The sequence below is a fragment of the Mauremys reevesii genome, linkage group 4 (genome assembly GCF_016161935.1).
Source record: "Mauremys reevesii isolate NIE-2019 linkage group 4, ASM1616193v1, whole genome shotgun sequence".
Classification (NCBI taxonomy): domain Eukaryota; kingdom Metazoa; phylum Chordata; order Testudines; family Geoemydidae; genus Mauremys; species Mauremys reevesii.
The window spans coordinates 108,452,776-108,476,948 of NC_052626.1; the positions used below are offsets into that span (position 1 = coordinate 108,452,776).

Below are 24,173 nucleotides of genomic sequence, written 5' to 3' on the forward strand. Positions count from 1 at the left end.
GTTTATTGTATGACTATACTACTCTTACTATCACGGGCAGCAATCAATGTTTACAACCAGTCATGATGGTTATTTATAAGAAATCAAATGTTCCACCAAGAAAAAGATGTTGTTATTAATATCCAGCATGATTAACAATCACATTTTGAATTGCAGACAATCCCACATTGCAAGCAACATACACTTGCCTTTTTCAAATGGCTATGCAGGAATTTTAATCGTAACATGAATAATGCACACAGACAAAGAGGTTTTGTCCTAGGGAAGGAGTATGTGGATGGTGCTGATTTAAAGAGCCACTGCCACATTCAAGAAAATGGCAAAATATCCTCTTTGACCCCAAGACTATCAAATCGTTATGTACTACTAAATATTTATTTTCTTCCATTACTGAATATCAGAATTTGAGAATCAGAACCTCAGATGATATAAATTGGTGTAGCTCTACTGGATACAATGGAACTATGCTGATTTTCACCAGTTTAGGGTCTGGCTCTGACTATATAGCTCGTGGTAGTGGGATGAAATTAAGAAAGGGAAAATCAGGATCTAAGGGAAAAACCCTTCCTGGCAGTGGAAGGACCTTAATTTGCCCTCCACCACCTGACTTTTAATAGGTCAATATGCTCCACCACTTCGTCTTTGCAGGATATAATATCATATATAATGGCCTATATGCTGACAGAACTTTCCCTCTCCAGCCCCCCGCCCCCAAGAATTTTTCTGAAATTATACTCCTGGGCAGTCTCCAATTCCCAAGACACATGCCGTTGCCTCTCAAAAGGCCCAAACTCTTTATTCATTTCCACAGCCTTTGAAGAGGCAGGAATTTACCCCAGAGATAATGCACACTCAGGTACGATACTAATCCCATTATCTGAGCAGGGACAAATCTCAGTTAGTACAAAGAGGGGCCCTCCCAGGGGTCAGGCATTCACCCTTAGAGATAGTACAATGTACTGAGACCCCAACTTAAATATGCGGAGTAACCGATCGAGAGGCCAGTCTGCCCCAAGTCTCTTAGGGTATGTCTACACTACCAGAGTAGTTCGATTCTACTTAAATCGAATTTGTGGAACCGATATTACAAAGTCGAACGTGTGTATCCACACTAAGGACAGTAATTCGACTTTCTGAGTCCACACTAACGGGGCAAGCGTCGACATTGGAAGTGGTGCACTGTGGGCAGCTATCCCACAGTTCCCGCAGTCCCCGCTGCCCATTGGAATTCTGGGTTGAGCCCCCAATGCCTGATGGGGGAAAAAATGTGTCGAGGGTGGTTTTGGGTAACTGTCGTCATTCAACCGTCACTCCCACCCTCCCTCCCTGAAAGCGCCGGCGGGCAATCAGTTCGCGGACTTTTCTGGTGAGTGACAGCGCGGACGCCACAGCACTGCGAGCATGCAGCCCGCTGCGATCATCGCTGCAGTTATGGCCGTTGTCCACCTCGCACCTTATCGTCCACCTTTTTCACAGTCAGATGCTGAGAAATCGGGCGAGGAGGCTATGGCAGCGCGATGAGGACATGAAGTCTGAGAGTGGCACAGACCTCTCACAAAGCACGGGACCCCGCGCCGTGGAGATCATGGTGGCAATGGGTCACGTTCATGCTATGGGACGGCGATTCTGGGCCTGGGAAACAAGCACGGACTGGTGGGACCACATAGTGCTGCAGGTCTGGGATGAATCACAGTGGCTGTGAAACTTTAGGATGCGTAAGGGAACTTTCCTTGAACTCTGTGACTTGCTGTCCCCTGCCCTGAAGCGCAAGGACACCCAGATGCGAGCAGCCCTGACTGTGCAGAAGCGAGTGGCCATAGCCCTCTGGAAACTTGCAACGCCAGACAGCTACCGGTCAGTAGCGAACCACTTTGGCGTGGGCAAATCTACCGTGGGGGTTGCTGTGATTCAAGTAGCCAACGCAATCGTTGAGCTACTGCTCTCAAAGATAGTGACCCTGGGAAACGTTCAGGTCATCATAGATGGCTTTGCCGCAATGGGATTCCCAAACTGCGGTGGGGCTATAGATGGAACTCACATCCCTATCCTGGGACCGGCCCACCAGGCCAGCCAGTATATTAACCGAAAGGGCTACTTTTCAATGGTGCTGCAAGCACTGGTGGGCCATAGGGGACGTTTTACCAACATCAACGTCAGATGGCTGGGCAAGGTTCATGACGCGCGTGTTTTCAGGAACTCTGGTCTGTTTAGACGCCTGCAGGAAGGTACTTTCTTCCCGGACCACAAAATAACTGTTGGGGATGTGGAGATGCCTATAGTGAACCTCGGGGACCCAGCCTACCCGCTAATGCCCTGGCTCATGAAGCCCTATACAGGCGCCATGGACAGTGACAAAGAACTCTTCAACTACCGGCTGAGCAAGTGCAGAATGGTGGTGGAGTGTGCTTTCGGATGTCTCAAGGGGAGATGGAGGAACTTACTGACTCGCTCAGATCTCAGCGAAAGCAATATCCCCATTGTTATTGCAGCTTGCTGTGTGCTCCACAATCTCTGTGAGAGCAAGGGGGAGACCTTTATGGCGAGATGGGAGGTTGAGGCAAATCGCCTGGCTGCTGATTACGCCCAGCCAGACTGCCGTGCGATTAGAAGAGCCCAGCGGGAAGCGCTGTGCATCCGGGAGGCTTTGAAAGCTAGGTTCCTCAGGGAGCAGGGTAACCTGTGACTGTTCAGTTTGTTCCCCCCCCTTCCAACACACGTTTAAAAATAAAATACATGGAACTTTGTTAATTAACACCGTTTTCTTTATTACTGATTTCGCGGTAAAGGGTTGAAACTGGGATGCAGACTGTGGTGGGTAGGGTGGGTAGTGATGTAAAGACCGCTTCTAAACTCAAGGAATGACCCCCTTCAAACACAGTCTCCTCTAAAAGAACATGACGGAAACAGTAATTAACAGAAAAGTATTTTTTATTATCAACTAGACAGTTAGGGGATGAAACTGGGACGGGGGCTTGGGTGAGGCGGGAAGGAAAGGACTTATCAAAATTTTGGGAATGAGAGCTTTTTGTTAATTGAGCACTCTGCGGGGGTGGAGTGACAGTTTTCACGGCCCCTGCCGCCCCTCCTTCTTGGTACTTTGGGTGAGGGGGGTATGGGACTTTGTGGCGGGGGAGGGCGGTTAGAGAGAGACTGCAGTGGGGCTCTGTCCTCCTGCCTCCGGTCCTGCAGAACATCCACAAGGTGCCGGAGCGTGTCCATTTGCTCCCTCATTAGTCCAAGCAGCGTTTGAGTCGCCTGCTGGTCTTCCTGCTGCCACCTGTCCTCCCGTTCGCAGTGTGAGCGCTGGTACTGGGACATGTTCTCCCTCCACTGGGTCTGCTGGGCCGCCTCGGCTCGGGAGCAGCCCATAAATTCTGAGAACATCTCGTCCCGTGTCCTTTTCTTTCGCCGCCTAATCTGTGCCAGCCTCTGTGAGGGGGATGCCGGGGTAGGTCGGGAGACAGTCGAAGCTGTGTGATGGGAAAAAGGGAGTGAATTCCTTACAAAGATACATTTTTGCGAACAATGAACATAGTCTAGTCTGTCTCTGTGAACAAGACCAGGCACAGCACCTATCTCATGCGCACTCAGGACAAGTTCGAATATTCGGCCTTCGCATTCAGTGCCTGGGGTCTTGCAGTGGAGATCAGACAAGCGGGGCAGGACAGCAGAATTTGTGTAGCAGGCAGACATGGTAAGCCGCAGGCTTTTGGCTGCTTAAAACTTAATTTATAGCAGTGCCCTCCTTTCACGGTCAAAGCAATGCTCCTAGCGTTGGCCAGTTCCTGCTGCCGGCAATCCGGAAAGCATGAACTCTGCCCCTGTCCCACCCCCTCGCGGCTGTCCCCGGGAAAGATATCTGTATGCTGCCCCTGTCCCGCCTCCACCGCGTGGCTGTAAACCGCTGGTTACAGTTATGTAAAGGAACAGGCAAGCAGTCCCAATACTAACATTCCCCTAATTCAAAGCAGGCCACCATGAGCGAAATCACCCTGATGAGGATCAGTGACACAGATAAAGACCGCATGCTGGGTGAAAGCCAGCAAAAACCAGGGCCCTATGCCGCCATGCTCTGCGAGGCAATGATACCCGAATACCTGCTGATAGCCTGGCGCGGAAAAGTGTGCTACCACGGAGGACGCAATAAGGCCGCTCTCCCCAGGAACCTCATGCAGAGGCTTTTCAATTACCTCCAGTAGAGCTTCGTGGAGATCTCCCATGAGGATTTCTGTTCTATCCCCGTACATATTGACCTTCTTTTCCACTGTTAATATTCCTGTTCTGTTAAAAATAAATGTTTACATGTTTAAAGCACTTACCGACTGATCCTTCCCCTGATTCAGGGTCCGGGTTAACGGCTGGGGAGGGTTGGTAGGGGATCTCCGTGAGGGTGATGAAGAGATCCTGGCTGTTGGGGAAATCAGCGTTGTAAGCGCTGTTGACTGCCTCGTCCTCCTCATCTCCTTCCTCATCTTCCCCGTCCGCGAACATCTCCGAGGAACCGGCCGTTGACACTATCCCATCCTCAGAGTCCACAGTCAGTGGTGGGGTAGTGGTGGCGGCCGCACCTAGAATGGAATGCAGTGCCTCGTAGAAGCGGCATGTCTGGGGCTGGGCTCCGGAGCATCCGTTTTCCGTTTTGGTCTTCTGGTAGCCTTGTCTCAGGTCCTTGATTTTCACGCAGCACTGCGTTGCATCCCAGCTGTATCCTCTCTCTGTAATGGCTTTGGAGATCTTCTCGTAGATCTTCGCATTCCGTTTTTTGGAGCGCAGCTCCGAAAGCACAGACTCCTCGCCCCACACACCGATCAGATCCAAGACTTCCCGATCAGTCCATGCTGGGGCCCTCTTTCTATTCTGAGATTGCCTGGACTCCTCTGCTGGAGAGCTCTGCATCGTTGCCGGTGCTGCTGAGCTCGCCACGATGTCCAAACAGGAAATGAGATTCAAACTGGCCAGACAGGAAAAGGAATTCAAATTTTCACGGGGCTTTTCCTGTGTGGCTGGTCAGAGCATCTGAGCTCGGACTGCTGTCCAGAGCGTCAGCAGAGTGGTGCACTGTGGGATAGCTCCCGGAGCTATTAGCGTCGAATTCCATCCACACCTACCCTAATTCGACATGGCCATGTTGAATTTAGCGCTACTCCCCTCGTCGGGGAGGAGTACAGAAATCGAACGAAAGAGACCTGTATGTCGAACTAAATAGCTTCGTTGTGTGGACGGGTGCAGGGTTAATTCGATTTAACGCTGTTAAATTCGACATAACCTCCTAGTGTAGACCAGGCCTTAGGCTATGTCTAGTCTATGAGCTGGGAGGTGGGAGGCTGATATTCCCAGCTTGTGCAGACGTACTTGCACTAGCTCTCATTGAGCTAGTATGCTAAAAATAGCATGGGCTATGGGTGGGGTAGCACGGGCAGCAGTGAGTCGCAACACAGGCTAGCCATGCTGTGTACGGACTCCCTGGGTTCAGGCAGGTTTGTACTCAGCACGGCTAACCTGTGCTGCCGCTCACGGCTGCCCACACTTCTGTGGCTACACTTCTATGTGAGCTGGAAATCACACCCCAGCTCCAAGTGTAGATATACCCTTAGTCCCCAAACCCGGTACCTTTTGCCCCTTGCAGGGGTGGACAATATTTGGGCATGATGCAAGCTCGAAGTAGTGAGTCCCAGTCTCTGTTACTCTGCTTGGTGTCTGTCACCATGGTTCCCTTGCAGGTCAGGACTCCTCTGCTGGGTCTAGGCTACTCCTTCAGCTGGGCAGTGACCTTTCCCCCTGGGCTGATCTCCAAGCTCCAGGGTCAGGCTGTATTTGGGTCTGCTCCCTCCAGCAGCAGCAACATGTGCTTGGGCCTCAGCCATATGGCTCCTCTGTCCAGCCCTACCCCGTGCCAGCTGATTGGCCCAGAGTCAACCAGCCTGTGCTCAGATACCACAGTGATGGATGGCACTACAGAATCCTAGAATTAGCAACCACTCCCTGTCCCCACAAGGGCAGGGCTGTGCTCTCTCTCTGCAGTGGCATTTCTCTCCTTCAGTGAAAGGCAGCATGGCAGCAAGAAATCCTCTAGCCAACCAGGGCTCTGTGGCCAGTTCCCCTCTCTGTGCATCCCCAAATCTATCAGGTGTCGTACAGGTAATGCTGGTCCTTTGACACTGCTGATGTGCACATGTAGTGGAGGCACTTGCAGAGAAGAACTAGCCGAGACACCGTTCACATGCTACTGCTTCTCCATCCATCGCCAGGAACATTGGGAGCCCTGGAAATGCCGCAGCCAGGCAAAGTGTGTCACATTCACTGCCTGGTGAGTCCTCCCCTCACTAATCCAGGAGATTGGGGAGGGAGGGAGGGGTCTCCATGGGAACAGTGCTCCCTCAAACAAGGAGGGGGAGCTTTCACTCTGCTTTTAGCTCTGCTCCCCCTTACTCTAATCCTTGCCCCCCAAATACCATCACTAGCCATTTGGGGAAAGAAGAGGAAATACCTGAATCTATTTAAGCCATATCTTTTTCTCATAATGACTCAACTTCTGGAGAATCTGGCCCGCTTTCTCTGCCTCCACACGTCAAGTTACCGGATACGGGGCAGATTGGGCAAGCTCCAAACACAAGGAGGGGCAGGCCTATCCTCCCTGATGTAATAAACAAATAAAGGGGCAAAGTTCAATTCCACTTGTTAGCAGCCTGCAATGCAAAATCAATGTTTGTTCACCTGTTGTTGCACTCACTGTGGCGTGAAAAGTACAGTAATGATGATAAAATACAGAGCAATGAAATAAAAGCAGTGGGCTGGCACAGCCTCATAAAACCTACCACCTTGATTAATTCAGCATGGCAATTTATCCTTTACGACACCCTTTTTTATCCAGTAAGTATATAGAAGCTTAGTTAAAAGCCAATACAAAGATCAGGTGAGAGTTCTGTATGAGAAACATCTGCTCTTTTATCAACCTTCTGTTTGTACAAATCTGTTTTGTGAGAAGCACAGGGGGAGCAAAGCAGGAAACATTGTTATTCACACTTGCGCTTTGATTCCAAGGTAATTCTAACCACGCTGAGCTGTATTCAGTGGGCTGGCAGACTCCTCTATTCAGGGGCTGTGGGGGAAGATGTGGCCCCCCAGGTCACACTAAGACCGCCTTCAGGGCGGTATTAACTTGTGCTTCTGCTTTACTGCGCCCTATGGGGCTTGGCACAAGTGCAGAACCACCATGCCACATGTCTGGACTGACCATGTCCCTTTACCCCTCTGTCAAGGTTCCTTCCCCACTCTGAACTTTAGGGTACAGATGTGGGGACCTGCATGAACACCTCTAAGCTTAACTACCAGCTTAGATCTGGTTTTGCTGCCACCATTCCCAAATACTAACTCCCTTCCCTGGATAGTCTTGAGAAACTTCTTCACCAAGTTCCTGGTGAACCCCTTGGATCTTAACACCCCTCCCCCAAAACAAAGAGCACAAACAAAAGCCTTCCCCCCACCAAGATTTGAAAGTATCTTGTCCCCTTATTGGTCCTGTGGGTCAGGTGTCAGCCAGGTTACCTGAGCTTCTTAACCCTTTACAGGTAAAAGGATTTTGGTGTCTCTAGCCAGGAGGGATTTTATAGTATTGTACACAGGAGGGCTGTTCCCTTCCCTTTATAATTATGACACCTCCCTCCCCCAAATCTGCTCCCTCCCTCCCTCTTCTGGCCTATTCCAGAATGTCCCCTGTGCCCAGAACTACTGCAGAGGTGATGCAGAACTAGAGAAGCAGTTCTTTACCTGGGGGAGGGCCAGGGTTTATGCTTGCACTGCAGCCCCTTTGTCTCAGCTAGCCTGGGGAAAAGGGGACCTTAGGACAATGATGAATCAATCCCCTTGTCAATAAACATGGTAGTTCATTGCAGGGCCGGCTCTAGCTTTTTTGCCGCCCCAAGCGGCGAAGGAAAAAAAGAAAAAGGAAAAAATATATAAAGCTGCGATCGGTGGCACTTTGGCGGCAGCTCTACCGCGCCGCTCCGAGAGGGACTGATGGATCCGCCGCTGAGGACCCGGACGTGCTGCCCCTTTCCATTGGCCGCCCCAAGCACCTGCTTTCTGCGCTGGTGCCTGGAGCCGGCCCTGGTTCATTGAATATCACAAGAGCCAAAGAGCTTACAGTCCAGATCCTGCAAACCCAGCATGCATGGAACTCCTACTGACTTTTTGCACAGACTTGCCACTGAAGGATTTGCATATCTGGTCCTAATAGAGACCAAGGGCCACAGTTCAGTGTGAATCAGTGCAGAGACCCCATTCCATCACACATGACCATCTCACTGTTTCCCTTGTTTGTCGTATTTGGTTGCTACTGCCACCAAATAATGAGGGCCCAGAAGATCAATGTAGGAAGCTTTCATGAAAGAAATGGGTTGGGTTTTTAAGAGGGCTTACAAATAGAAGAGGGACATAGGGATAACAATTGAGGGAACACTGTGCCCTTAAAGCATCCCCTTCTTTCCTGGGCTGGTGAGAGGAAGACTCACCAGGTATGGGAATGTGAAACATTTTGCTTGGCAGAGGTATTTCTGGAGTCCCCAATGCCTAGGGATAGAATGAAGAAAAAAATTATTGTTAGGTATTTTGGCTCCTAGGAACCTTTTAATATATATTTATATATATTTTTAGTGACATATACACTAATGCTGTGATGTATTGCAAGATGTGATATAAATGATTAATAAAATAGATGTTAATATTCCTGAGTTCATATTGTGCTGGTAATTTTCCTTTGCTATTTGCAATATATTTTCTTTGCTCCAAACAGGCAGGAAATAGCTAATCAGCCATGACAAACTCATTGTATTAGGAGTCATCTATGGATTAGAATGGGTGTCATATGACTAAACACCCAACTCCTGGTACAATGTACCCCACAGTGACATTGGATAGAATTCATCCTTAACCACCCTGCCAAAAGTACTCTTAACAAAGGGAAACAAGAAAACATCATTCAAATGAGGGACATCTGTTCTCCAATGTTTGCAGATAATGACTGGATCAAGTGTCTGCATACAGCGTATTTCTTTTCCACAGATGATTTGATCTGGTATTTTACAAATTCTAAAATAATCCCCATCCCAGCTTCATACTAGGTATATGGGATTTCACTAGAAAGAAAGGAAACTTTTCCTACCCCATGCCAAGTATTTACAAACAAGAAACAGGAAAGACAGACTCAGGGCAATAAAATAAAAATGTTTTATCTGACAACATACACTTTGAGCTTTGGACTTTTCTGTCTCTATCATGCTACCTAATATGGCAGTAATGTCCAGTAAGGGGGTTTATTATGGGAGTTAGGCAAAGTAAATGATCTAGGTCAGGGGTAGGCAACCTATGGCATGCGTGAAGGCGGCACGCGAGCTGATTTTCAGTGGCACTCACACTGCCCGGGACCTGGCCACCGGTCCGGGGGGCTCTGCATTTTAATTTAATTTTAAATGAAGCTTCTTAAACATTTTTAAAACCTTATTTACTTTACATACAACAATAGTTTAGTTATATATTATAGACTTATAGAAAGAGACCTTCTAAAATGTTAAAATGTATTCCTGGCACACACAACCTTAAATCAGAGTGAATAAATGAAGACTCGGCATAGCACTTCTGAAAGATTGCTGACCCTTGATCTAGGTTATGTCAACTGTAAATTCCCAACTGACTTAAATGGAGGGTTCTGCTTAAAAACTGATGGCACAATATAGCCCTTGGTGAAAAATAATTACATCATCTTTCCTCAGCTAAGTCTGAAATACCACTACCAAGATGACATGTATTCTTACCTTTGCAACCTATTTTTAGCATTATGATAACACTATGCACTTCCATTGCATCTGTCATGTGATGTGAGCATTTATTACCACTGGAGACACCCTTAATCCTCCCCTCTGATTCTGTGAGTGGAGAGGATCCTGAATCTTTTAAATTGCTGCAAAAACTGTGCCTGGACCAGCCCTGGAGTGTGCAAATATCCATGAAACTAACGTCTTTCTTTTTGTATACGGTTAGTTAAATAGTGAACAATGTTGACATTTGAATGGTGGTCATTAGGCTTCAAAATGATTACCTTCTTAAAATGAACAGAGCGGTTACCATCCCTACGAGCTATGGTTCCAGGCTGTCTGCAGACTTGGGCAGTATCATTGCATCTGTTTTCATCTGGTTTACATTTGGAAGGTTATCTTTGCAACCAGAAGGGCTAAAGACTTCAATGTTTTAAACAAAAGATTAGATTCTGGAGCGTGAGATGCAGCTAGTGAGGAAAAGTACTAGCTTGCTGAACAACCATGAGCCAGCCCACTTCAAACCTGGTGTCCCCCTCTGCAACTCTGTGGGGATCTCTAATGCTGATCCAGGGAAATTAATTGGTTTAGTGGATGGACCCACCATGAGTTAAGGGTTTGGAGAGAGGAAACCTAGCCCCCCAAATGAATAATTTAGAGAAAGTTTTGAGAATTCTATTTAGGGTACTGAAGTAGCCCCATTACAATAGTGTCAAAGCAGCAAAGAGTCCTGTGGCACCTTATAGACTAACAGACGTATTGGAGCATGAGCTTTCGTGGGTGAATACCCACTTCGTTGGATGCATGTGATGTCATGCATCCGATGAAGTGGGTATTCACCCACGAAAACTCATGCTCCAATACGTCTGTTAGTCTATAAGGTGCCACAGGACTCTTTTACAGATCCAGACTAACACGGCTACCCCTCTGATAATAGTGTCAAAGTACCTCCCAGTCTTCAATGGTTTTAGTCTCACAACATCCCTCTGAAGTAAGGAAGCACGACTATCCCCATTTTGCAGACAGGGATCTGAGACAGAGAGACTAGAGCCCAGATTTTTAAAGGTATTAAGATATTCTGGAGCTCAGTGTTTATAAAGCCTAACTGCTTTAGGCAAATTTCATTTTCAAACCTTTCGGCACTTAAAAGACTAAATCCTTTCTGAAAATGAGATTTAGGCTCCTAACTTAGCTAGGCTTTGCAATGCTGAGTGCCAGAACATCTAAATACCTTTAAAAATCTGGGCAGAATGACTTGCCCAATGTCACATAGGAAAATCTGGTGGGAGAGCAAGGAATTGAACCCAGATATCCTGAGTCCTAGTCCAGTGCTTTAAGCACAAACCTTTCTTTTTATACACTCTTATACCATAAAGGGACTAATTAATACGTTTTCACCAAGTGCAGGTTAGACAAACACCTGTCAGGGATGGTCCAAATAATATTTAGTCCTGCCTTGATTCCCTTCCAGTCCTATAATTCTATGCCCCTGTTTGTAATAAAATGTATGATTGGGCAGGAGTGCTGGTAGGAGGGTAGTATTTATTTGTTAGTCCAGTCGCCTGACATGGGTCAGGATTACAATAGTTTAATACTCTCATCACACGGCAAAAGTCAGGATCTACTGACTTAAATGGCTACTGTTACACCTGTGATCTAGATAACTATTATTATATTCTTTGTACTTGGGGAAAGTGACCTGAGGCACAGAGAAGCTATATGACTCAGCTAAGCTCATACATTGAGTAAATGGCAAAACCAAGAATAGAACCCAGCAGTTCTAGATTTAGTGGGTTCTCCTCAGCAGCTTTGAAAATCAGGCCATAGGTGTCCCAAATTTGGCATCCAGTAATCAATAGATACTATTGAAAACATGAGTCCTAGTGATCTGTTTAGGGTCACATAAAAAGTCAGAGGCAGTGCTGGGAATAGAACTCCTAGTGGTACCTTGGAGTCCTTTGTTAAAATTCTGATGCCGTTCTGAAGGGATGGTTTGGATGCTTTCCCTAGCTCACTCATTCTTAGACTGGCTACTGCTAATTTACTGTAGCCAGAGATTATTTCTTGCTGGAGTTCACAGAAATTCTTCTGAAGAGAAATTTTGTGGCCTTTGGAATGGATCAGCCTGCACTAAATGACAGATGTTTAAAAAAGCGAACGAACCCCTCAAGCCTTTTCCTATGAGGTCTTCGCCTCCAACTCTTCACAATTTTTGCAGTTGAGCATTATGCAGGGCCTATTAATGCAGGCCTTGATCACACAAGGTCTTATGCCCATGACTAAATATAAGCATGTGTTTAAGCACTGGACCATCATCAATATATTTTTCAAAAACCAAGTATAAATATTTAGAGCAAACACTTTTCTTTCTTGGTTATAGGAAATGTGGAAAACAAATGAATAGATTCATCAGTCCCTCAACCGCATTTTCTCTGTGAGCACATGTAACCCAGGTCCTTGGGATTGTTGTAGGAGCTGCAGTGATCTGTATAACCTGTATGTTCAAAAGGTCTGTTCCACCTTTCCCTCCCCCGCCCCTTTGTCTCCTCTCCCCCTTTGAATACCCGTGAAGTGGCTTTCCCCCTCCCTCTCCCCCTCCCTCCTGGAATGCTTGTGGGATGAATGGGCTGCTTGAGCAGCTGGAAGATCAGAAGAGCTCCCAGGTAGACAAGGTGTCTGGCACTCTGATTAGGCAGCGATCACATGCCCAATGCATGGACACTGCACGAGGTGGAGTGTGACCAACCAGACGCGGCCAAGCCATCTCTAGTCACAGGCCATGAAGAGCAGGTCCTTAAAAGGGGGAGGGGCCATGTGCTCAGGAGGCACTCGCAAGCTTGTACCTCCCATGAAGGCCCTTCACCCGGATTCCCTGGCCAGAGGTTCACCGCATTGCATTTCATCGTGCCTCGGGAAGACTTACCTTCATCATACCATCCATCGCTGTGCTGTGAGACACTTACCTTGAAGGATCTTGACATCTCCAGTGCCTTGCCTGTCCTGGGAGCGTGAGTATGCGAGTGTGAGTGTGACACCCCCCCAACTTCTTTTGAGCTTATCTATCAGTATAATAAATGTGCTGCTTTCTGCCAAACTCTGGTGGGTCATTAATCCTCCCTAAGCTTATTAGCTGGCCCAATTTTGGGTAATAGGGATGTCTTACATATTCTATGCAGTGGTTCTCAACCAGGGTCCGTGTACCCCTGGGGCACACAGAGTTCTTCCAAAGGGCACATCAACTAATCTAGATTTTTACCTAGTTTTACAACAAGCTACATAAAAAGAACTAGCAAAGTCAGTATAAACTAAAATTTCATACAATGACTTGTTTATATTGCGCTATATATATTATACACTAAAATGTGAGAACAATATTTATATTCCCATGAGTTATTTTCTAATTTATATGGTAAAAATGAGAAAGTCAGCAATTTCTGAGTAACAGTGTGCTGTGACACTTTTGATTTTTCTGTCTGATTTTTGTAAGTAGTTTTTAAGTGAGGTGAAACTTGGCGTACGTAAGACAAATCAGACTCCTGAAAGGAGTAGTTTGGAAAGTTGAGAGCCACAGCTCTATAGCAGTGGTTTTAAAAATTCAGGTCATGACCCAGTACTGGCACTAGGTCCCCTGCAAGGCACTAGGTGCCCTTGCTCAGCACCCAGGGACCCTAGTGTCTGGCAAGTAAAAACTAGTAGTCCCTACCTGTTCTGACACCGCGCTGTGCCCTGGAAATGGCCAATAGCAGGTCTGGCTTGTAGGCAGGGGGGCCATGAGGCTCCGCGCACTGCCACCGCACTGAGCACTGACTCCGCAATCACATTGGCTGGGAACCGGCCAATGGGAACTGCAGGGGCAGTGCCTGTGGGCTTGCACGCCACTGCCTAGGAGCCAGACCTGCTGGACACTTCCGGGGTGCAACGCGGTCCGCGGAGCCAGGACAGGCGGGAAGCCTGCCTCTGCACCCTGGCTATCCCACTGACCAGGAGCCATCGGAGGTAAACCTGCACCCCAATCCCTGCTCCAGCCCTGAGCCCCCCCCATCCCCGGCCCCACCCCAGAGCCTGCACCCCCTGCCCAGAGCCCAGACCTCCTCCCGCTCCTCAGCCCCCCTACCCAGAGCCCCCTCCTGAACCCCAAATCCTTCATCCCCAGTCCCACCCAGAGCCTGCACCCCCAGCCCAGAGCTCTGACCCCCTCCTGCATCCTAACCCCCTGTCCCGGCCCGGAGCTCCCTCCCACACCCCAACCCCCTCATCCCCAGCTCCATTGGGTCACGGGCATCAACAATTTTCTTCAACTGGGTCGCCAGAAAAAAAGTTTGAAAACCACTGCTCTACAGGAAGTGCATCTAGGCTTTACTTAAGGGGCAAGGTGACCCCTCCCCCACTAACCAGAACTCAAGAGTCCTAGCTCCCAGCACTGGGTTTGAGTAGCTAGGCCACAGTGCCTTCTAACAATATAACTATCATTAATAATTAAAACACCCGTAAGCTATGGTAAATAATTAAATAAATAATAATACCCAGCTCTTAGATATACTAATCCCCAATGGGCAAATCAGTAATAAAGTAAAACCCCATCACAGTGATGGCCCCATGCGGTTATTAAACAGGAAGCCACTGGAATGACAAAAACAACGAGGAGTCCAGTGGCACCTTAAAGACTAACCGATTTATTTGGGCATGGGCTTTTGTGGGTAAATTACCCATGAAAGCTTATGCCCAAATAAATCGGTTAGTTGTAAGGTGCCATCAGACTCCTCATTGTTTTTGTGGATACAGACTAACACGGCTACCCCTCTTAGGGTACGTCTTCACCACCCGCTGTATCGGCGGGTAGCAATCGATTTCTCGGGGATCGATATATCGTGTCTCATCTAGACGCGATATATCGATCCCCGAACGCGCTCCTGTCGACTCCGGAACTCCACCAACCTGAACGGCGGTAGTGGAGTCGACATGGGGAGCCGCGGACTTCGATCCCGCACCGTGAGGACGGTAGGTAATTCGATATAAGATACTTCGACTTCAGCTACGTTATTCACGTAGCTGAAGTGGCGTATCTTATATCGATTTTCCCCCGTAGTGTAGACCTGCCCTTATAAATGGAATAACAGTTATTCAGCAGTCTAGATGGGGGCTTCTGGTTCCAAACAAGACACCCTGCCTGGCGCGCTCCGCACAGCAGGAGCTCCACGTGTACCCAGCCTCAGCACCAGCAGGCGTGGACTACATTTCCCGTAGTGCCCCGGGTCGCGGTACACTTCCGGGTTAGCAGTAGTGGGGGGGCGGGGCCTGTGTGTTTACTTCCGGCCTCCCTGGGAGTGTGCCTGAGGCTAAGGGGACCCGGCGCAGCCTGGCGGCAGGAGCGTGAGCCTGGCCGAGCCGCCCGCTCGCAGGGGGGAGAGGGAGAGGCGGGGCCAGGTGGGGGCGGGAGCCAGCCCCGCCGCCGCCGCCCCGGGGAGCCCCATGCGCAGCCCCAGAGGCCGGAGCGGGTGGTGAGCTCGGGCAGGACGCAGGAACCCGCCCGCCTCCCGCCCCGGCTCCTCCCCGGCCCTGCGTCCAGCGGGCGGCGCAGCAGCGGAGCAGGCGGCGGAGCAGGCAGCACCCGGGAGAGCCATGGACTGGCTCATGGGGTGAGTGGCGCCGCCGGCGGGGGCTGCGGGGAGCTGGGGGTCGCGGGGGTGCAGCTGGGGGATGGGTTGGGGGCATGGCTGCGGGGGGTGTAACTGGCGGGCGCTGGCCTGAGGCTGGGTGTGAAGTGCAGGTGGTCGTAGGTGGGGAATCGTCTTGCTCTGTCCAGTGGAGACAGGCTCTTGTGTCAGCACCACAGTGATGGGTCCCTTGCAAATTTCTCCTCAACTAGTCTGGCTCGGGAGGGGCAGGTGCTAGGGCCAGGTGTGTGTGGAGAGGCATGGGGATTTCTTGCTTGTCTGTGAATGCAGGTGATAGTAAGAGTGGCAAGGAGTTCTCCCTCTTATCTGGGGTCAGGAGGTGCCTCTAAGCAGCTGGTGGCCATCAGCTGGTCCCTGAGTGGCAAGAAATACCCTGACATGGGGTAGCTTTGGGTGACATGGCAACCATATGGCCTAGTTTGAAGTGCACAGGGATACAAGGAGATATGGAAAACACAGGAATTAGTGAAAAAACATCAGAGTGAAAGCCTCTTAACTTTTCCCTGAGCTATGTGGTGCTATCTGATAGTGGCCATAAAATGTAATATATTATAGAGACTGTTGGTTACACTTCAGAGGTGGCAGCTGGTGAATAGAGGGGAGTATTAGGGTGGTAAGGGACTCTATCATGTTGAGAAGCATTAGCTACCCAGGTTGGGAAGCATGAAAAACAGTGAAATAGTATGGGACTCTTGCTAAGGGACAAGAGAAATACATGACTAATCAGTTGTTCAGGGCTGAAAAGACAGTATGTGTGGTCTCCTGCAGTGACATTGAGAGGAGAAATACTGTATTAGAATGTGCGTATAAGGCTACACTGTGTCAAGCTTGTAAAATGTTTGGGGTTATTTTTGGGTACCTTGTCTATTGATTGCTATGTGGAGGTTGTTTACAGGGTAGGAGAGATGCAGAAAAGAACTTTCCCTGTTCTGCAAATTAATCTGTATAAGAGCATCTAATTTCTTTCCTTTTTTGGATATAAAAAAGGCAGGCATTGCATGTCTCAACACATTTCTATCAGTGTAGTGAGACTGCTATTTCTGCAGCAGAACTTTAGCTCTGACCTAGGAGTTTGCCAAGATCTGATCTGAATGGCTTGCTGGGGAGTGGAGGAAGACACCTCAGCATAGATTAAAATCAAATCAGTGCCGTGCCAAGGGACTTGGATAGCATGGGATTAATAGTGCTAATTACACAGAGACAGAAGGTAGAAAGCGATTTGCTGCTGGTTTTATGTTTAAAAATCTTCACCAGAGAGACACATGTACAGTAGAATGGAGTGACCTGATATATTATCAGTGTCCTAGAGAAAGAGATTTGATAGCTTATTGCAAGAATTTTGCTGATGACCTGTACTCGGGTGAACTGAATAATTGTGTTGCAGAATCAGGTGGGCGGTAAGTTTATGATTCAGTGACACTTGGTGTTAAGTTAGTTGGTTTTGTACAGTAGTTTGATCCTTAGTGTGATGTTTTATACCTGTGTTGCATCCTCCAGAGTGTGACAGCACTAGAAAATGGGATCACAGCCTATCTGTGTTGCTAGGTCAGGTAGTATGTTTTTTACATGGAAAAACTACTCAGTTCCACTTCTTCTTTTTCTTAAACTGAAGTAACTGGATAATTGGTAAACTTGACAGCATTTGCCCTGCTCTTTTATTAAGAAGACAGATTTCTTTGGACTGGATATGTCCAACTCTAGATCCAGTTGTCAAGACGTCTGTAACTAGTATTAACTGTAATGTTGACTAGTAAGCTAATGGGTATGAACTCCTGTGCATTTTCTGGGTAGATTGTTAGTATGGCTTTCCTACAACAAATTAATTAATAGAAGTATAGTGTTTGAGACATGCAAGGCCTTTTTGTGTGATAGGCATTGGAAAGCTGACATCTGGCAGGTTATAAGGAAGTACTGTTATCACTTCCTAATAATGAAGATATTGGTGTAATTGGGTTTCTTTTGATCGTGTTTTTAGCAACTACTATGGCAACTAGAGCCTACCATATTTACTTTATATAAACAAATCTAAACTCTACACAACAATACTCAAGTTTCTTTAAGTGAAAGGAAGCTTCATTTAATAATAATAATAATATAATAATAAAAAAGCTTATCCCAATACTTAAGCAGAAGACTTAGATGGCTTAAGATGGTTCTTTCACACCCATTTTGTACAAACTATATCATAAATTAGCCAAGAACCAAACTTTGTGATGTTACTAGCCTTTCATTGTGTTAGAATGTAAATTTTCTCATCATTCATATTTCTATGGTTGTTGGAAGTGTGTACTGCTGCCACTGTACATGTAATCTTTCCAAGGTGGGTGAACTCATGTTGGAGTGGAGAACGTCTCTTTGCCTACATTAATTTTCATTGGTCCTGGTTTGTCTGTGGATTACATGTTTATTCTTTGCTGTTACCTGATACTTCTGTTAATGTCCAAACCTTGTGTACATTGCAGTTTTTTGCATTGTCACAGGGTGTGTCTTCACAGCACTGTAAGATCAGGTTATAACTGAAATATTACCCCTAACTTGACTCCTTTCCCCACACACAAATCTATAGTTCGAGAAAACTGCTTTAAGCTCAAGGTAGCTAGCCAGTGAAGCTCAGTGCTGCTGAAGCTTGAGCTAGGAACGCAGTGGGGATGCAATAACTTGAGTTACAACATGTCATCAGAAGATAGTCCAGTGATTCTGTGCTGCTAATCAAATCACCGTGTGTAACTCATGTTGTTTGGAAATGTGGTTACTCTCACTTGAGCTATGTTAGCTTCAATTCTCCTAATCTGAGTGTGCTAATTTGAGCTAACTGTACTCTGGAGACACATTCTTTGTTTCAAAGTTTGTAGCAGTTTTGTTTGTGTGGACTTTATGGATAATAAGGAGTAGGAAAACAGTGGGTATGTGGGCGAAGGGGAGAGAGGGGAAGACGACAACCTCTTAAGGGGTTTGTCTACACAAACTGCTACAGCGGCACTGCTGCAGCACTTCAGTGAAAACACTACCTATGCCAACAGGAGGGGTTCTTCCATCAGTGTAGGTACTCCACCTTCCTCAGAGGTGGTAACTAGGTTGAGGGGGAAAATGACCTACTGCTGTCTATGCCAGGTGTTAGGTTGGTTTAACAGTGTTGCTCAGGAGGGTGGATTTTTCACACCCCTGAGCAAGGTAGTTCTACAGACCTAATTTCTTAGTGTAGACCAGGCCTCGATCTGTCCACGTGGGTGCTTCCATCAGCAGCACTATGTGTGTCTAAGTGAAAACACTCTCTTCTGTTTACTGAAAAAGAAGCTTATGGTATTCAGTTCATTACAGCAGAGCTTTGAATAAATGTCAGTCTGCCTTATCTTCAGCTAAAATTGCAATTCTTTGCAATCTCTTGTAAGTGAAGGGAGGCGCTGCGGAAAAACCTGCACAAAGAGGGAAGAACAAAATGTTGCCCTTTGGAACACCACAGTTTTTTTGAATGAATTTCCTCTCTCACTTCTGCATATTAAGCCTCATCAGTCTGTTTTCTAATGTCCCTGTGTATTAATGAGACTAATATGGAAAGAGTACAATTCTTTCTCAATAAACTCTTAATACTGTGTTAAATGTGTTAGTACTCCTAAGAACATTTGTTTCCTCATGTTGTCAATCATATTTTTTTCTTGAATGCTCTGGAGTGGAAAGTGCTCTACATGTTAAACTTTGTATCATTATAGAAACTGGCTCCAAAGGCAAATGAAAATTCTTTGTTTAAAAGATAAACTAGGCGGCGGCGGCGGCAGCAGCAGCAGCTAACCATGTTCTAGCTTCCCACTATTCCAGCTCATCTCACATTTATTGCACTTAGACCTCTTTATTCCTTAAAGGTCCTGTACAGTTGAGTGTTGTGTTGGGAAGTGGGGGAAGGGGAAGTTCTAATCATACCACAGAGGGCAGCAGCCTAAGTGTCTCAGATGGCCACAGAGCACTTAATACAGAAATAGAAACTGGAGCCTATAAACAATGATGAATTTGTCAAAGATTAGGCAAATAACAGTAAGCTTGGCTGGCCACACACCAGAGCTTCACTGTGATCAGTCTGGTTAATTGTTGTTCTCTCAAATGCCTTAAAACTGTTGAAGTTCCAGAGGGAAAAGCTGCATAACTGAGCTATTGGCATACATACAATCACATGTCGGTTTAAGACCCAAATAAATCTTAAGTCTCTCCTTTCCCTTGGAAAATGTCTTATCTTTCTCCTGAACATTGCCATAACAATGTTACTGGTTGAAGGGTGTGTTCTCTTTGGTATATATGTGCAGCTCCTATTAGTTACAATGGGAGTTGTGTCTGGAAAGAATAGAACAATAGGTTGTGCAATATCTTGGATCTTTATAAATAGAAGAGAGAAAGCTAAAAGTATTCCCATTGTACATAGAAAATATGTACCATGGCTTTGATTGGAGACCACAGATGCTTGGATGGTGGTGTTCATTGACATCTGACAGGAATCTAGGCTATACACTTAGTATTTCATTTTGAAAGAGGATTGATTTGCTGTTAAAGATTTTGGCTGTATTTGTAACACTCAATTTAAAGTAGCAACAAAGGTATTGTTCCTTCAGTTGTGAAACTTTTTTTAATTTGAATTTAAAACTCTTATTGTAGAGGACAAAACCTGTTTTGAAAATGCAGTTGTAAATCTCACAAGCCTTGATTACTCTTTAAATATTGGGTTCTGATAAATAAATTGTAACATCTGTGCCCACTGAAGAATGACTTTGAATATGCAGAGCAGCTTTATGTTACATAGACATTTAAAAGAAAAAACAGTTTGCCAACAACTACCTGTTAACTACAAATTACTGCTTTATGGAAGGACCGAGGTGGAGGAAGAAAAATGACTGAAAATTATTTAATTAAAAAGAATGTCTTTGTATTGCAATAAACTATAATGTTTCCTTGTCTAATTTTTCTTTGTTCTGTCATCTTTTACCACGTGAAAGACCTTGCAACCTAAGTCAGTTTGCTGCAATCACACGCTGTCCTTAGACTTGCGTGGATATTGTTTTCTGTTGACCATTTATCCATAGTCCATCCACAGTAGAGAATTGTGACATTCCCAGTACCAGTGTGGTCCTCTAGAATGATGGTAAAATGCAGTGTCTCAATACTGTGTCCAGATGGTTTTATGAGGTATTTCCAGTACCAGTAAGACTGTAGAACCTCTGAGTATCAGAGGGGTAGCCGTGTTAGTCTGGATCTGTAAAAGCAGCAGAGAGTCCTGTGGCACCTTATAGACTAACAGAGGTTTTGGAGCATGAGCTTTCGTGGGTGAATACCCATGCATCTGACGAAGTGGGTATTCACCCACGAAAGCTCATGCTCCAAAACCTCTGTTAGTCTATAAGGTGCTACTGGACTCTTACTCAGAGGTTCTATAAAAGCAGCAAAGTCTTAATGCAATTATCCAGACTGCTTCAGTTGGAACTGTTTCAGTGCAAGCAGGATAACATTGTAGCTACGAGACTTCCTTTGATCTTCCCACCAAGCTGTCACAACTTCTTCCCACCAGTTCCTGGATGTATACAGGATAGGTGATACTAAGCTGGTCTTGCTTTTGCTCTTATTCTAACTCTCTCTCCCTCCCTCCCCCACAGAGGAATGCAGCACACAACAGCTTATTAAAAGTAACTATCTAATTGTGTGGTTTTTATTCTACAATAAACATTATCCAGTAAAACTTTACAATAATATTTTGTGGCCAGTGGATCTTTATCTCTGGGACAAAATACATACGTACACATGCTAATTTCACAACAACAAATGAATTTGTGCCTTACCATGGGTTGAAATGGCATGGCAGTGAAGTGGCTGCCTCGGCTGTATCTCCCAGACTTATAATATCTGAAGAGGGCACTGTACACCCTGGTTTAAATCCTCGCTCATACATATCCATGGTATTTCAGTAACCACTACTCAGACTTCTCTCCCCTAGTACTTGTACATCTCCTGGGGCATTACTACATGTGGTGTGGGAGTGGAGAATATTTAGCCAGCTTGGAGGGCTGTCCTCCCTTCACTCCTGTATCTGACTTTTAGAGGGTGATGAGAAGAGGAAATAGTTCAACAAAATACAGAGATGTTATAGAATATAAACCAAGCCCCTTATCTTAGAGCATGGGCACCTGAAGTCAGCAGTGCTCATATAAGACACCAGGAACAGTTTACTTAAGCACTCTGTGGCCAATGCGTGGCTTTCTGTGTTTTGAATGCAATTGAGGGGGAAAGCCCTTACCCTTCATGATACGTTCACAGTGGGGAGAGCTATTGGACACAATCATTTGGTTACTTCATTGGTTTAATCTAACATAACTTTGACACCTATATATAAAATCTTTAACATCTACATATACAATTTCACATGCAACTGTATAAAAATTATATATGTACAGTAATATGTATACACAGTACATACAATTTACTGCCTAGCAAACACCTGCTACCAAATACCTATTCCTGGAATTATGGGATAAGTAGCACAATGTACAGGTCGGAGCAAGTGCTACGTGTGGACACAGTGCATTAGTCTACACAAACAGCTGTTCAGTGTGAAGAAGAATCAATCAGAGAATCTCAGCTGCAATGTTCAACCTTGTGCAGAGATCCAGTCCTCTAGTGTAGAAGGGTTCCATGATTTTACATTTACCTGGATAAGGTCAATGTATTTGAAGTAAAAATGAAGGGGCAAACCTTCCCTTCCACTAGCAAGCTTCTGACCGACTTTCTCTTCCTTCTTCAGGCCTCTGTGTGGAAGGCTATAACATCCTGCGAGTTGTAAAATTGTGGAGTGGTAGCATTGCTGCTTTGTAGAGTCTGACGCTAGTTAACAAAACCAGAATTGCATACTACTAACTTCAGCACTGTAAGAAGACTTATGAGAATGCAGGAGTTCTTTATTAGAAAGCTGTGTATTCTTGAGGTAGTGTCTAATTGAAAATGAACTTCAGTAGCATATACAGACTACTATTATGGGGAGAGGTCTTAACACTGAACTACTTTTTCAATCACTAATAACTAGAGACTAAAGGTGTACAAAGAACACTTAAGTTGCAACACTTCTACCTACATCTGGCTTTACAATCCAATAAGAATCAAATATGCTAATTTTCAACTGTACTAGATTTAATTTTGTCTGTGCTTGCACAGGATGCATTAAATGTAAGGAATACAGCATATAGCTAGGAACAGTGACGAAGTATGTGGCATGCTTTGTGTTGGCTGCTACCCAATATAAGTGAACAGATTAAGGTTAAAAGCAATATACTCCTGGCCTGTGCAGAACAGGCATTTGTGTAAGGAAGTATTTTAAGTTTAGGGATTCCTTGAAGCTAACTAATTACAACAGAATGTCCTCCCCCTTCCCACCAATATGGATAAAATAAAACATTACATTTCTACCCTCAGTTCTGTACATGGCAGTACCAGCGTTTCCATCAGCTGACAATAAAAAGGCTAACTTGTTTGCCCTCATTCCTCTTTAGTTAGGGAAACCTTGTTCTTTTATAAGGTGACTTTTTCCCCCCTCACAAAGCTTTGCTAGAACCTCTCTCAGCTGCATGAATATATGCTCATTTTGGTTTTTAACTGACCTCACAACAGGTGTTTCCCTTTTGTATAATCTCTGCAAAATCAGGGTTTCATGAGCTGTTTCTCCTATTTGGAGAGAGTTGAAAATACTCATAAAACACAGACCTGCACTTCCCATTCATACATATAATACCTAAGGACATGTTAGATCTATGCTCTTTGCACCCAAATAAACTTTGTACGTGTCACTGGACACTCTACATATCTCTAGACTCTATTAAAGTGAAACTAAATATAGTTTTGCTTGAAGGAAACAGATAATAGAACTGAAAGTTAATCAAGATGGTCACAGTGGGATTTTGCAACTCTTCTGGCGAGTGAAGGCATGGGAAAGAGACTAATAATTCAGCTGCTGCTGCTTCTTTTGTATGGCTGGGGTAGATAGCAACCATTACAAATTTATGTCTAGATTTGATAGCCATCACATTCACCAGCTCACTGCTGTGGCAATGTCCTTCAGGCTGCCAGCGAAATAACTCAGATATGATGTGCTCCATTGTTTGTTTGTGCCTGGTGATCACAGTCACATACAGGTGTTTGCCTCATTTTCCATTTAAACAGGGTTTGTCCACATCTCCCATGAGATGTCCTGATGCGATTCTATCTGCACCAGTCTTTCTGACATAAAGCAAAACCCGCTTTAAAATCGGCAGGGTCAACGACAAGCTGTTTGTTTTGAGCAGTCGAAATGCTCCATGTGGCTCTCCATTGAGCCTCAGCGTTGAAACTGAGTATAAGGGCCTTGATGCAGTTCCGTAAAGGGTTGTGGGATTTTAATCTTGTCTTTGGCAGGTTCTGCAGGTCCTCGTGCAATGCGATCCTCATGTTTGCCTTGACATGGCTGAGGAAACAAGATGTCTGGGCAGCTCTTCTAATCTGTGGAGGCTGGATGTGTGATAGAACTGGGAGCCAGATGTGAGCGTCCCTGACACTATGCACACAACGTTGTGTGCATAGAGTATCAAGGAGTTGAGTGTGATTGCTGTGAGACCACACTTGAGTACAGTATTCAGCCACAGAATATATACTTGCGGTTTGTAGGGCCCATGGACTGAAGCCCCATGATGTT

The 24,173-nt window shown here is 45.9% G+C and overlaps 1 protein-coding gene across 2 annotated transcripts in view; it reads left to right on the forward strand.

Annotated features, from left to right (window-relative positions):
* Window positions 1-15,124: 15,124 nt before the first annotated feature.
* Window positions 15,125-24,173, forward strand: part of MOB2 (MOB kinase activator 2) — a 156,852-nt gene continuing 147,803 nt past the window's right edge. Inside the window, exon 1 of one of the 2 annotated variants that reach the window (XM_039538019.1) lies at window positions 15,125-15,445. In XM_039538019.1, the coding sequence (XP_039393953.1) occupies window positions 15,429-15,445 (17 nt within the window). In that variant the 5' untranslated portion in view covers window positions 15,125-15,428. The remainder of the gene's footprint in view (window positions 15,446-24,173) is intronic. The other variant, XM_039538022.1, reaches the window with a different exon arrangement.